This window comes from Geospiza fortis, unplaced genomic scaffold, assembly GCF_000277835.1.
Source record: "Geospiza fortis unplaced genomic scaffold, GeoFor_1.0 scaffold157, whole genome shotgun sequence".
NCBI lineage: Eukaryota > Metazoa > Chordata > Aves > Passeriformes > Thraupidae > Geospiza > Geospiza fortis.
Genome location: NW_005054314.1, coordinates 561,315 through 576,562, shown reverse-complemented (window position 1 = coordinate 576,562; position 15,248 = coordinate 561,315). Strand labels below are relative to the sequence as shown.

General features: G+C 41.0%; 1 protein-coding gene across 1 annotated transcript in view; it reads right to left on the bottom strand.

Moving 5' to 3' along the window:
* Positions 1-205: 205 nt before the first annotated feature.
* IL13RA1 (interleukin 13 receptor subunit alpha 1) overlaps positions 206-15,248 on the bottom strand; it is a 15,711-nt gene continuing 668 nt past the window's right edge. Inside the window, exons 2-10 of the mRNA XM_005419801.2 lie at positions 12,020-12,177; positions 8,426-8,561; positions 6,410-6,530; positions 4,481-4,665; positions 3,952-4,103; positions 2,677-2,809; positions 2,123-2,219; positions 1,765-1,849; positions 206-632 (exon numbers count right to left, since the gene is read on the bottom strand). Coding sequence (XP_005419858.2) covers positions 513-632; positions 1,765-1,849; positions 2,123-2,219; positions 2,677-2,809; positions 3,952-4,103; positions 4,481-4,665; positions 6,410-6,530; positions 8,426-8,561; positions 12,020-12,177 — 1,187 coding nt within the window. The 3' untranslated portion in view covers positions 206-512. The remainder of the gene's footprint in view (positions 633-1,764; positions 1,850-2,122; positions 2,220-2,676; positions 2,810-3,951; positions 4,104-4,480; positions 4,666-6,409; positions 6,531-8,425; positions 8,562-12,019; positions 12,178-15,248) is intronic.

Sequence of the window (15,248 nt, the reverse complement as noted above, 5' to 3'; positions counted from 1 at the left end):
GCTCTGCCACCCCACGTAGTAGCACGAATGACCCATCCCACCCACTGCAAACAGAGCCAAACACTTCAGAGAAGTCACAGTGCTTGATCCAAAACAAAAACAAACAAAAAAACCCCCCAAAAACAACAACAAAAAAACCCACAACCAAACAAAAAACAAACAAACAAACAAACAAACAAAAAACCCCACAAAAACAAAAAACCAAAACAAACAAACAACCCTGACAGTGTGGTGTGAGGCACAAACACAAGTGCAAGTGGCAGTAACAACTGCAGGGCAGAGCTGGCTGAAGCCAGAGCAGGGAACCACAATGCAGTCTCATGGGATTACACACGTGCTCATCCTGACTGAGCTCAGATGGGTATTTCTGGCAGAGATGGAAGAACAGTCACTGTTAGTGATGCATCTTCAGAGAAGGAAGAGCTGGCCAGTGGCTCACAGGCCTCTTCACATGTACAGTCACCTGAGGTACAGGAGCAGGAATTCCTCCTCTTTCACTGATAAAGCAGAGTCTACCTGTTTTCTTTTTCAGCATTAGTGCTCTCTGAAGTTTCTGTTAAAATTAAAGAATGAATTTCTTCTTCTATAATTAACCTGTCAAAAGCATTCATGGGATCATCCTTTGCAGAGCTCTGAAAGAGAGGAACAACATTTTTAACAGTATTTCCTCATGGCAAATGTTGCTTTTTCACCCCAGTAAGACAGACCCCTGTTCCACAACATATACCCTGTATTACAGTGGAAAGCCAAGGTAGCTGGGCAACAAAATGTGCTCTTCAGAGCCATGGCTTAGACCTGGCTGACAGAAGAGATGTCTTCTGGAAATGAAGAACTGAAGGTTGGTGCTTCCAACTACAGCCAACGGGAGAAGCTCAGGCAGGAGGATGGAGAACTGAGCATGTACAGTTTTTGTAGAGTTTTCACACAGAGAAAATTACCTGGGGCAGTAACCAAACACTTGTGAAAGCACAACAAAGTGTAACTGCTACCACAGTTACAGCCCTCATGGTCAAGAGTCCCATTTGGGAGAACAACATTCATGTCAAGGTTTGAATTAGGGCTTGTCAGTGTCCTTCTCTTTGGATTTTTATAAAGGGCTACTGAGAGAGATTAATTTAGAAATCAGTTTCCTTAATGGTATTACATTTATTTTCCCCAAAATAAGGCACCACTGCAAGCCTTTCATCAACCAGTGCCTGAAACTATAGCTGCTTTTGTTCTTTTGCTAACAAGAAGCTACATGTCTGATTTACTTCCTAGCTAACAGACTATGATAAATGTGAGAGTGCTAAAAATGTTAGTTTCTGGAAGTCAAACACAAATAGCTTAATTCAGCATCATAAATATGATTAAGTAGCAGAAAGACATGAATGTTCAGTAAAAGTCAATTAATGGAGTTGCAAAAACAAAACCAAAAATCCTCAAACCAAAACCCACACAACAAAAGAAGCCTGACAATCAGAAAAATGCCACCCAAAAAACCCCAACCTGAAACAAATTTAAGGGCCTAGCAATCTGGAGTAACAGAATAATGTAATTCTATTAATCTAACTAGAAAAGTACATGCAGTTGGGGGGGTGGGGAAGGAAATCTAAGTTTTGGGTAATTGTTTATGAACAATTCCTAGTATTGTAAAATACCTCATCTTCATATGATATACTTACTTATACACAGTTAGTTATAAGACAGACATATGAAAAACAAAACTTCAAGTCTAGAGATCCCAGTTCAATAGATTTGTTGACCCAACAGTTTCTTACTAACCTGGGAATCCTCGTTCTGCTCTCCAAACATGCGCTTGAGAATTTCTCTAGGGTCCGGAATTGGTGGAAGAATTAATATCTTCAGCCTTCATGAAGTTAAAAACAAAATATTTAGATGAAGGATATATTAATTTAAAAATCATTTAAAAACCCCAAGATCATTTAAAAATGTCAAAGTCATGTTTGGGTACAGTCAAGACTCAACTTTGTCATCACTGGCCAGCCTTCATTCTCTGTGCAACTCTACCCATTTCTTATTTTTACTCCCCAAAACACAAGGCGAACATTGACACAGACAGATCCTAAATAACTTTCATCTTGACAAAGATAGCAGCAAATGTAGGGAGATCAATATTTACCTTTTTAGATAAACCAGTAGAATTATTGTAGATACTGTTACTATTAATGGAATGGTAATTATTAGAACAAAATAGATTGTAGAGTCCCTCTTCTCACCTGGAAAACAGAAATTTTTGAAACTTAGGGATATTTTTAGAGGCTTTTTAGGAATAATGACAACAAAATAGTTAATTCTCCAATTTGTTCAAAGACTCAGTGGTTTTTCAAGTACAGTACCACTTCTGTAGGCAAGGACAGTCTTATTTTCCAAAGATGGGATTATAATGTTGATGTGTTTAGCAAGGAAATACAAATGAGCAAGACTCAGGGCTGAAAAATTGGCTACACTGGACTTTGCACAGCTCCACAAATGGCTCCACTACCAACAGCAGCACAGGCTGGGCCTGGTGATGCTGCTGAAGGACTAGAGCTCTTCTGTCCTTTTTTCACTCAAAATTAAATAGCTACATAAGGAGATGATCCTTGACTCCCATTTATTTAGCAGACAGAAAGGTATTAAATGCCTTAGAGATGAAGAGTAAAGTGCAGCACAGTGCAGGGACAAGTCTCTCACCAATGCTTTTTTCCTCACTCCAGTCACTTTGGAGATGGCTGTTGTAGCACTCCCGCTTTGGCTTTGCTCTCACTCTGAAGCTGTACTTGCTGTTAGCATCAATGCCAGCAATTGACACAGAATTCCTTTCAGACTAAGGCAAAAAAGAAAAGGCAATTTTCTTTGTTCAATTACCAGGGTATTCTCAGTCACTTCCAAGACTATTTACATTGTGCAGCTAATGTATTCTGAATGTTTTGATGGAAGACCTTTTTATGACTATGAAACCTCATTAAACATAGGACATAGTGGAATTTAACAAGCACAGAAGGCCTAAATGCACATTCCAAAGCTAAGATTTAATCTCATTCACTGCTACATCTATCATGCAGCATTTGGCATCAATGATTAAACTACGACTTAGCATTTGGATCAGTGCCTTTTTAATTTTTTTTTTCCTTTTTCTGAGAAACATCTGTGATTTAGCTTCCCTTCTTGTCAGGGCAGCATAACCAACCATGCCAAAGTGTTCTGTGATGCCTCTACAAAGAGTACACACTAGATAGGATCTAACTGCACTTATTTTTTATCCAAAATACCAGTTTCCTGGGGAATGTTGCTAGCATTTGAGTTTGGAGTAGAATGAACAACTAAACATGCTCCACAGGAGAAGACTGCCACTCACTTCGAAATTTATCATGTTGTTTTTACCATTCTGATCAAACACTACATTCAGTTTGGCTATGGACATACAGCATGAGTCCATCCAGACACTGAACTCAATGCTTTTTATGTGCACACTAAAATCAGTGTACCTGAGGGTGCACCCCTCTTTCTTCCCCTCTATCCTCAATCTTTATTCCCTTGCTTTTCTCTGAGAGATTCTCTGCTCTTGTCTGCACCAGTGGTTGATTTTTCTTTAGGGCAATCAGGTCACAGCATTCAATTCCAAAGCTGCCACATGAGCACAGAGACCAACAGCAGGAAAACCCAACACCAGAACACCAAAGCCCATATGCCTGAGAAGCAGACAGGCACCATTTCCTGAGAGTTTAGTAAATCCCTCTTTATCAGACTGTTCTCACACACTAACAAATTACCCTAAAAATGATGGGAAGGATTCATAAGGCTTGCATGGATTTTGATGTACTAACAAATCTAGAGTATGAGAGAAAAATCCTACATTCACACGGCACTTCCAGCTCTGGCACCCGACCCAGTCACATGCAACTGCTCATTATCAACTGCAAATATTTCAAAAGATTCACTGAAAAAAAAATAGCAATGAAAACTTACTGCAATGATCTGACCAGTGTCCAAATCACCATTGCAACACTTAACTTCATAGTGTAAACAACTTTTTGGAAAAGTTTCTGATTCACTCCACTCTACATCAATTCTATCACTAATCTTTGACAATGTCAATTGTCTTGGTGTGGCAGGTTTTACTGAAATGCAAAATGGAATAATTAGTTCAAAATTCTATTTCACCATTTGCAAAAATTGCTCAGTCCTGTACTGCAGAATGTTACACCAGTTTAAGAAGAGAAAGAGGAAGAAGTTAGCACTAGTAAGTCAAAAAAAGAGTAAACCAACTAAAGAATAATAGAAGTTAACAGAAAATTACCCCTCCCCCTTCCTCCCAGATAACCATCCCACAGAAAACAAACTCTTGTCTACATAATTTCAAATCAAAGGTCAGTAGAAGGGAGCATCTAGTCTCATTGTCTCATCCATACTTTATGAGGTGAAGTTTCTCAAACACAACAATGTACTAGAAATTTCTTATTTTAATTATATTTTTATGATGTGATGTTAAACTTACCAAGGGTAGAAGGATTTATACTTGCACACACAGGCCTGACTTCTTCAGAATCACCTCTAATCAAAATACTTATAGCAGGATAAGTTCTCCTGTCTTTTGGGAAGCTAAGACTGAAAATGCATTCAAAGATTCCTTGGTCTACAGAGGAGTTGCTACAGCTCTTAGGGTTTTCCAAGCCATCAAACCTAGAGGAATAAATCATTCTTGTAAACTTCAGAAGAAAAGGACAGCAATGGGAAAGCTTGTTTATAAACATGTGTTACAAATTCTAAAGACTGATATTGCATTAAAGCTATGCTATAGCATATAAAAAAGTAAAAGCTAAGCAAAGTAAGCAGCCTCTATCTCAAGCTTTAGAAAGAGTCTTGTTTTTGTTAAGAGCGCAGAAAGAGAGGCAGGCTTGCTTTATATCAAAAAGAACAACTGCTGTCAGCTTTGGTTCACATTTTCCACATGGGAGAACAATTCCAAGGAGTAAAGAATATTTAGAGAACATATTAAATTCAGACCACTTCTTGTCAGCAGAATTTCATCTCTGTGGTAGAATGATCTGATCAATCTTTAGCTCAGCCTCAAGTATTGAAGCCCTTGAGACAGTTGAGTTTTACCTATTTACCTGATTTGATTTTCAAAATGTCAGTATTCCCTTCCAATAATAGAGAAGTTAGGAAGACAAACTTCTTCCTTGCTTCTCTTGGTGGCCCAAGTCTCAATGAAAATACATCAATAGCCTTTCCTCCCAGAAAAACAAACAAAAACCCCACCTCAGTGGCATTGTGGAAAATGTACCTTTCAGTCTAAAATTGAAGTGCTTTCTTGGTTTTTGGCTTTAAAATCTAAAAATTATTATTCTTTCAAAGCAGCATGAATTAAACCACTTTGAAGTCACTGCAGCTACGTCTTCCATTAAAATTAAGGGCAGGTTGAAAATATATAGCTCAAATCTAAAGCATTATTCCAGTAAGTATCTCTCCACCCAGAAATTCAGATCATCAATCCTGCATTGGTCCTGTTCTTATAACAAAGAAAAAGTTTGAGCAGCAGTGTGGACAAATAGTCCCCCCACATTTAATGAAAGCAGCAAGACTTGTGCTGTTTGCTGCCCAAATGCCCTGAACTGAACAGCTGGCCTGTGAGACTGCCACTGGAGAAGAAGAGCAAAAAGTTCATGTAGTTAGCTCAAATAAGACAAAAAGCTGATTTAAAACTACAACATGGGGCTTTCGAAAAGGAAACTCCACTATTTCTACAGAAGCTAATGCAATCTGGCATTTCACAAGCCCCATCCAGGTGCAGAAGTATGCATAGATCAGCATGTACAGCTATCAATGCCAAGAGCTGGCTCACACAAGTCTGTTCCTTGGGAACAAGACACCATTTATGGCTGTCCACTGGCCAGCGGGGAGGATGATGATAAAAAGATGTTCTTCATAGCTTTAGAGGTGAATCAGTTATTTACAACATTGAAGATGCAAACAGAAGTACGGCTAAGAGTTATTCATGCTTTCATACCATTTCCCAATGGTTTATGAGCTGACACAAACATTGTGAGTGATCCTAACTTAAACATCCTGTTTTGTTGGACTGCAAAGAAAGCAACTAATACATTGGTCTAGCTTAGTTCTTAATTATTCCCTTTTTGAATCAAGTGCCCAAACAAAAGTATAGAAAGCAATAGCAGCTGTGTTAATCTGGGCTACAGAAGCAGACACAAAGCAGTTATATCAACTTCCCAAAAAGTCTTGGCCATAGCAGCTTCTGACCCCTTCAGTGCTGAAGTTCTCTGCTGGATGGGACTGAGCAGGAACTTGGACACAATGCCCTGGGAACTTTAAAAGCAACAGGAAGCAGACAAGTGGAATGTGTCATGTAAAGCTAAAGAGTAGTCCTGGAGCACTTTAGAGCTGGGAAAACAAATCTCCCACAAACCAGTAGAACAAAGTGTAGTTGGTGTCACTGCTTGCATTCTCCCCACGATGCCAGGTACAAGCCATGTACTCCAGATTGTGCCAAACACAGCCCAAGTCAACAGCAGCAGTACCTGGAATACCTGCAAGGCAAGTTGGAAATGTTCTCTAAGATTTATTTTGTCCAAGTTTTCTCTGCTGGTTCCAGAAGTAAAACATTTCATAACTGAAACTGGGAGGCAGAAATGGGTTGGTTACCTCTCAGACTACACTGCCTGTTCAGCACAACAAATGATGAATTCCAGCTGTTTAGAGCTTGCAATGGCTGAAATTTCAGCAAAATAACTTTGAGAGGCAAGCCAATCACAACAGCACATCCCAGAGCTCACCATGGCTGAATTGCTACTTAGAGTTACCAGATGCTAAGGACAAGGTATTAAGTCAGGAAAATATTTATTTCTATTAATCTATAGGTACTTTAAAAATAAGTCAAAGTAGCTGGTAATTGCAGGGAAAACTACAACAAAGCTAAATGCTTTTACAGCCATCAATGTCAACCATAATTAAGGGCTTACTATTTTTAGCTCCTCCAGATATAGTATTAGTTGCTTGGTATTTATAATACGAGGAAATACCTCTGAGTCTTAAATATTGACAAAAGCAACACTAGGTAAGTTGACTTTTTACTGGAGAGCCATATACCTTTAGACATTAAAATCTAACATTTGGAAACTCAAGTCACATCAATACAAATGAGTACTTAGCAATTGTGAATAGGCCAATGGATCACCCAGGCAGAACAATTATGGAATAAAGTCTGTCATATTCAATCTTGCATTTCTCTATGAGTTCTTTACACTTATTACCATATTACATTGCATTGGATACCTTTTCCTTGTAGCAAGTAGCAACATCTCCATGAACTAAAAACTAAATGCGTATTAAATGCAGATCTACTTTGAAAGTCTGAGCTTGCATTCTCCCTGAAGCAGCAACTAAGAGTATAGGGAAATGAAACAGGTTTTCCCATTCCAAGAAATATATAAAAATATTTCATCTGCACGCACAGTTTTAAAATCCCCTGCCTGTTTAACACATGCTGTCCTAATGATCTCCTTCCCTGATTTACAGAACCCTTCTGGCAGACACCCACACAAGCTTGATAAGGTCTCTGATTCTCCCAACCACATGTGGTTTTCATCCACATCAAGTCATGCTCCTGGGTTAAGACAGACTTTTAGGCAAGAGGCTCATTTTCTTGCTGTACATCCTAACTTCAAGTATTCAGCAAAACAGCTTACTCCTCAAAGTCTGCTTCCTAACAGTTTTGCTGTGGACCCCATATTTCTGCATGCCAAGAAACAAAAAAATACTTTTTCTCTATTCATTTTGCTATGCTTTGTAGACCTCACTCATCTCTTGAAAAAGACAGAACCCTATTACAATTATTTAAGTAATTTATTCAACAAGTTATTAAATTTACTACATTCCTCCCTCCTACACAGACAGTTTTAGAGGTTTTTTTATGGGCTTCTGTTTATACAGGAAAATCATACAAAATAAACTGATTTAGATGTCAGTCATGAAGGCAGCAGGCTTAATGGAGTCAGAGCCATCTCTTATGCCACAACCACCAAAACCAAAGCAGCTCATACTCCATTCCTGGGTTTAGATGGGGGGAAGAAAACCAAAACATTTGTCATACCATCTCAGACACATGGGAATTCCTGCCAGTGTAAGGATATATTACAACCCTTCAGAAAGAAGGGCTCAAAGGAGGTAGAAGACAAATAACAGGAACTACACTGCTGTTTTGGAAGAGCACTTCAATTTTACAAGCTTGCCCAGAAGACTTTAAGCATCAGAAGACCCCAGTTGCATTTAAAGGTGGTATAATCATCCTGTTTAAGCTCTATCAATAAAACCAATCTTTGTGTCTGGTATTTCCCTATGATGTATTTTATGATTTCTTGTTGAAAGAGAAGAGAAAAAGCCATGTCTCCTCTGGCAAGAGGGGTCTGGCCACTGCTGGCATTACCTTTTGGCAGGAGGGAGGTCTCTACCCAGGGGCTGGGCTCACTGGTGTTGTCATTCTTGCACTCACTTCTCACTCTGAGGCGCATTTCCTCATTCAAGTGCGCGTCCGTCACACGGAATCGGCTCTTACTCCATTCCTGGGTTCAGATGGGGGGAAGAAAACCAAAACATTTGTCACACCATCTCAGACACATGGGAATTCCTACTACTGTCAGGATATATTACAGCCCTTCAGAAAGACTACAGCCCAAAGCCAAAGGAAACCAGTGTCTGGCTATGTGGGAAGCCTCAGCATCACTTGGCTTTGCTTTCTTCTTTCGCAGGCGCAGTCAGAGCTCACAAAGAAGAGCTACTCCTACCCCTGCGACCTACAGACATAAGCAAAGGCTACACAGAGATCAAGAAGTAAGTATAACAAGGGGCAAAATGATCCTAGAAAAATCTTCATGGATAATACAAAATAAGCATGTTTATACTACAGCGGTATAAACAGGCACTTACAGATCTGACCTTCACCTTTCTGTGTCTGTGCACATGAGGGCACGACCAACAGAATGAAGAACATTTGAAGACACGAACAAAAAGCAGTGAGATGAGTTAGGATGATTTAAAGAGCAGAAGAAAAACCTACCAAAACAAACCCATAAATGGCTATTAAAAGCAGCGACACCACATCAAGCCCAAGTATCTCATGATCTTCCATTTCAACTACGTTTGCATGAGAAAAAGGCTCACCCTTCTTTCACACACACTTTCTTGAGCATCTCTTGTTGGCCTAGGAGGATGCGTTTTAGTTAACTGGAAACTGGGTACAAAACAAATAATTTTGTTATGGCCAAAGAATGCTGTAACCACTCACATATCAAAATAATAAATATTGGCACTAATGAGAGGGTAAAGAAATCAAACAAATGGACAGATTAGGTTTGTCTGGGTTTAAAAGACAGGTGTCTGGCAAGGAAGGTAGGAACCTCTGTCAGAATAAGAAATGTGGGCCCCCTTCCCAACAAATTATTATAACTCGAAAATAAAGGGGCTTTCATGTAGGGGGATAGAATATAAGAAAATAAAGATAGTGTAGAAAGTAATCTTACCCCTAGGCAGCTGCAGCTGGGCCAATTATCAAAGATTAGGAACAGGCCTCACTTTAACAGGCCACAGCTGTAATCAATGAGAAGAAGAGTGCTAGAAAAGAGTGGGGTGGCTGGGTGAGAAGGGAACTGGAGTCCGTTGGCTGCTTTGTGAAGAAAAAGTCGGTGCTCTGAGAGCTGCCCATGAGAAACACCAAGAAGGTATGAAACTTTTGCGATAAGAAGACAACAGTATGGATATGCAATAAGACAACAACACTTCCAGGCACAGACATGAGGAAAGGAACACCAGTTCTCGACTGGAATGTCCGTGTCTCACACTGCAAAGAGCAGAGCACAAACCCAGCCCAGCCTCCCCTCGGTGCAGTTCCAGGCACGGCCAGCAGGGGCGCTGCTGGCTCCCGGCCGGGCGGGGGAGTTCCCCTGGGAACCCCAGGGGCAGCTGGTGTCAGTGCCCCTCTGGATAGCGAAAGGAGCTGCAGCAGGACCCTCAGAAGCAGCAAGCTGGAATGGCAGAGGCGAGCAAAATCCCACAGTAAAAAACAAAATGAATCAGAAACTCCACAGCCGTAGCAGGAGCCACGGGGTGTCCTGTCAGGCAGGGTGTGGGGTTACAGCGCAGTGAAACACCTGGAGCAGTGGCACAGGAATGGCGGGGCTGGGCAGCGGCAGCCCGGCTCCCAAACACAGCCGGGAGAGGCTCCCTCAGAGGGGGAAGGGGCTCGGGGTCCGGGCGTTCCTGGAGGCTCCCGAGCAGATGGTGAGGGTCCCTTCCAGTGAGATCGGGTGTTAATAAGGCCCCAGTTCAATGGCCACTCTTACAAGCAAAGACTCACTCGTGGTAGGAGAAAACAGTGGGAGACAGGACTCCCCAGTGGTGGGGAATTCTTCCCACAGCGACCGCAGCCCGAGACCCCAGGAATGAGAGAGAGCTCGGAGCCGAGTTCAGCCCCTCACCCCTGAGCCAAAATGTCAAAGTATCTCTGCCCTTTCCAAAAGAAAACCCCCCAGCTAAGGGGCTGCAGCCAGCTCACCCCTTCACCCCAGCTTGGCCACTTCTTTTGTCTTTCTTAAGCACCAGTTGTTATCATCTCTAGCAACAAATGGGAGAAAATTTCCAAGGAAGGAAAGGAAAAAGGAAAAATCCATCCTGTCCTGTGAAACTGCTAACCCTCAGTTCTTTCATTGCTGATGACCTTAATATCTATTAGACTTTTCCACAAACTTAGTCAGCTCTTTAACCATGGAGGCTTTCTACTTGTTGATTTGTTAATCAATCAGTCAAAATAGGTAAATAGGTTTCTGCTATGTTAGCAGGTTCAACTAAAGGTCCAATGGCCCATCTAAAGGTCCAATGAAGATTACTAGAGATCATTAGTGTCAAAATGAAACATCACCCTTTCAGTAGTGACAGTAAATCAGCTCAGCTCTTTGCAAAACCAGAGTCACAGAATTATAAATGTTTTGGGCTGGAAGGGAGCTTAAAGATCATCCAGTTCCAACCCCCTCGCTGCAGGTTCCTGCGTTCTGCTAGAACAGGTTGCTCAATGCTCCATCCAAACTGGTCAAACCACATCCCTACTCATGTCCAGGATATCCTGGAGCTGTGGGAAAAATAGTGTTAGCACGAAGAGACCAATGTAAGCATCAGGCTGTAAGTCTGTAACAGGGCTCAACAACAATATACTGCTTCAAGAGGCATCATATCAATTGTAACCATATCTGAAATTGCAGCACTGCCTCCCCCACAGCTGGCAACTACCAAAGGCTTCAAATTCCCAGAGGTTGGAATAACGGATTTATTTTCTTACTGGCAATAAATCGTAAAAATACTTGTCCTACAGCCCATAGCAATGGGCACCACGGCAATGCCCTGTCCAAACAGCAGCTAACCCACAGCAAGGAGCACATCTGGGCTACAAACCATCCAACACAGAAAAAAAAAAGGCCAAAGCAAATGAGTTATATGACTTCTGTTTCAGGCAACAAACATGAACCATATTGTCATCAAAACACAACCCTCCCATAAACAATTGTAATTGCAGGGAGAGAGTAAATGAGGGAATGTTAATTCTTGGCATTACCCCAAAAGATGCAATACTATCAAACTACAACTAAATCTGCATGTCTCTTTAAACTGAGTCCAAAGTAAAGGAGAAAAGCCTTTGCAAATCCCCATTTAACTCGTGAGTATGCAGACTGCCCTGTATCTATTCTTTCTAGAAAGCTGCACAAGCAAAGACTGAAACGAGACTTCTCCCATTATTATAACAGTACTTCTGTGTTACCATCAGCACTCAGTTATCAGAGAGCAACAGACAGATTTTTATGATCTGGAGATCCCATATGCTGGTATGATTCATTTTTGAGGTTTTGATCCCATGATAAGAATGAAACGCTATATTAAAATTGTATTTATATATGTGTAAATGCTCTCCCACACGGAGTTTTATAACAGTAAGGCATTTACTGGAACACAGAGCTCAAAGAGGTGATGTACTTACTCTTCTGTCCTCGGGAACCCCGTTAATGACGATGTCACTGGAATACTCCAAGTTGCAGCTACTGCTGATGTTCTCTGGGGGGTTCCATGTCCAGGTCAGAGTACAGATATGGGTCAATGAATAGTTCAAATTGGATGGAGATGGAAGAACTTTTGCTCCTGGAAGAAAGGAGTTACCAGTGTAACAATCCACACTTTACCGTTAGTAATACTGGCAGATTTTTAACTCTCTGACAGAAAAGAACACAAATAACTTCTCAGCTTTGTCAGCTCACGTCTTCTATCAGATAAGGTACTGACCACTAAGGTGTTTGTATTATTCTTGTTACCTGAACTCATAAATATTTTAAATATGCACAAATTAACTGAAAAGTAATTTTTAAGAAATTGTAGCCTGCAACAATGCAGTGGTTGTGGTACTCAAGATTTTGCACGTTGCGGGAAGATGAATCACATGCTGAAACTTTAGTAAAAACAGTATGTACATTTTTTGGAGCAATTAATACCGTGTTCTCCCCAAAAGTTATCCATCAGCATAGATTTAAAGAGAAATCCTTAAAAAGACAAGTGATTACATCTTGCAAGCAGCAGCTGAAGCACAATTTAAGCAAAGATTGCAAGCAAAGCAAAGATTGCAAATGCAAGAATGTTAAAAAACAACAAGGAAACCACATTGCTTTCTCAATTACCTATTAAAAATATAATGCTATGTTCTGGCACAGTGAGCAAAACCAGTGTGGGACAAGTGGTAATTCACTGCTGCCACACTTCAGGGATACATTTTTTACCTCCCCAAAAGCCAACGAGAAGCAGAGCAAGGCCATGACTCAGAGACGGTCACAGCGATAAATCCATTTGTGCTTTGACCCTTCCTTATCGTGTGCACTGAGTCAATGCCTACTCAAGACCCATCACAAAGCTTGAAGATCATATTAGAAAACAAAGAAGGGAAATACGACAGGAAATGGCAAACTTCCAGGAAAAAGTAAAGTACATGTCAGACATCAATTCTAGAAAACATCACCAACTGGGAATTCCCTAAAAAAGTAAAAGTGAACTTTGTTTTTTTAAAGGGCTACTCTAACAGGTACTATGAGAAGATGTTGAACCAGAAGCCCAATTTCTGTTTCTCAGGGTATCTCCAGGTACCATCACTGAGCCACCACCACTTGTCAGTCTGTGGGCAGAGTGTACCCTCGTTACTCAATAGTTTCACCAACACTTCAAACAGATATCAGCTCGTGCTGCAGGTCTTGCTGTCCCAGGGAACCAAGCTCAACCCATCCCAACATTCCAGTGAGCTCATAGGAAAAGGACAGAATAATTCCATCAGGATCAGTTTTCCCATCCAGCTCACGGTGCAGCCACATTTCCTTCTGCTAGCACAAGGAAGAGGGAAGATAGAGAAGCAAAAGAGCTTCCTTGAGCAACAGTTCTGCTTAAAGCATCCATGACACCATTATCTTATATTTCCTGAAAGCCAGAGCAGCTAAATCTTGAAGGGAATTCATCAAACTTCTGGAGCTCTCTCAGACCCTTGCATAGCTCAAGAACAGGCAATGGTAAAGATCAGGCACCATTATAATCCACGTGTTTGCATAGAGAATGGATGCTTGCACAGATAATGAGAATAATTACAAAGATGCACTGATTTAGTTTGAATATGCTTAGTCTGTTTGAATACTTAAAATTTTTGTGATTTTTGTTTGAGCAGAAAAGAGAAATTTTTATTCTTGCAAAAATACATCCTCCAGTGAGAAAACTGAACACAGCAAGAACATCTTTGCCTATTACCTCTTCCACTAACAAAAACATAGGACAGGCTTTAGGAACAGCCTTGGGACATTGAGTTTGCAAATACTGAATCCTTTTGATCATATTAAAAAAAAAATTCAACAAGAGTTCACAACTCCAAGCATTCCATCTTGTCATGATTGAACTTTTACCTACAATAGCCACAAACCATTAAAAAATGTCATCCCTGATTTCTACTCTGAAGTTCTAAACATTTTCCTCTAAAAGCTTTGATTAGAAGCCACTGCACTCAAAGTTTGCGGATTACTAGCCACACAAAGAAGTGCTAATATTTCCAGCTTATAAATTAATCAGTAAATTGTATTAGCATAAAAAGTTTAAATTTAGTAGGTTTTTGAATAATCTACAGAATTCTGAAGCTCGTGTTTTAAAGTTTTAAATTCAGCTTTTATTCATGGATTAAGCCAATCTCATACTTTTGTCTGTGTAAACTATGCTCATGCTCACATCTCAGGCTCTCGTTATTAAGATTTCTGTAGCAATTTTGCAGAACAACTCAATGACCAACTACAAAGGTAGGCAAGCCGTTATTTCACTCTTAAAATGCAAAACCATGGTGGTGCTTCTAAGAAAAGAAGAAGAGCAAGAGCCAGCAGAGATTACGTGAGGCATAGAAAACATATTATTTCTAAAAGCCCTAACGAGGAAACATCAACAAATCGTTTGCTTCAAGTAGCGTGAGAGTGTTGTAAAGTAGTATAAAACTCATCATATTTTTATTTTGTCCTCCTGCATTTTCTGAAAGTTGATTTCATAGTGAAAAAGTTGACTTCATAGTGATAAACCGAATTGCAGACAGTTGAAAAATAACATTTCGTTAATGTCTATAGCTGCGTTTTTGGATAACATGAGCAGAGAATAAACCTTCAAGCCCGCGTCCTTATGAAGCCCTCACAGACGCGCACGCATGTTTCCTAAACTAAACATTCGTACTTCCAAAATCGGGAATACTAAAGGAAGAGCGAAGGCGCAGGGCGAGGGAGGCTCTGCGTGCCCGCACCGGCGGAGCCGCTCCCGCGCCGCAGCAGGACGTGGGCACCGGGAGGAGGGCAGGGGGTTCTGCTCGGGGTTTTAAAGCAGAAACTGTCCCGGGAAACGAAGACGGAGCTGAAAACATTTCTGCTGGCCCTGCCAAGAGCTGCCTTACTGAAAGGGGAGAGAAAATTTTCAGCATCCCCGCTCCCGGTAAGAGACAGGGCAGGGCGCGCAGCCGGCGCTGCCTCGCACACGGCTGACGAGCTTCGGGCTATTTCTACCACAAAATTAAAAGATTTCCCTTACATCCATGCCCGCATTTCCCTTACATCCATGCTCGCATTTCTCCTACATCCATGCCCGCATTTCCCTCACATCCATGCCCGCATTTCTCCTACATCCATGCCCGCGTGTGCGCGGAGCCACGGCCGAGCCGCCCG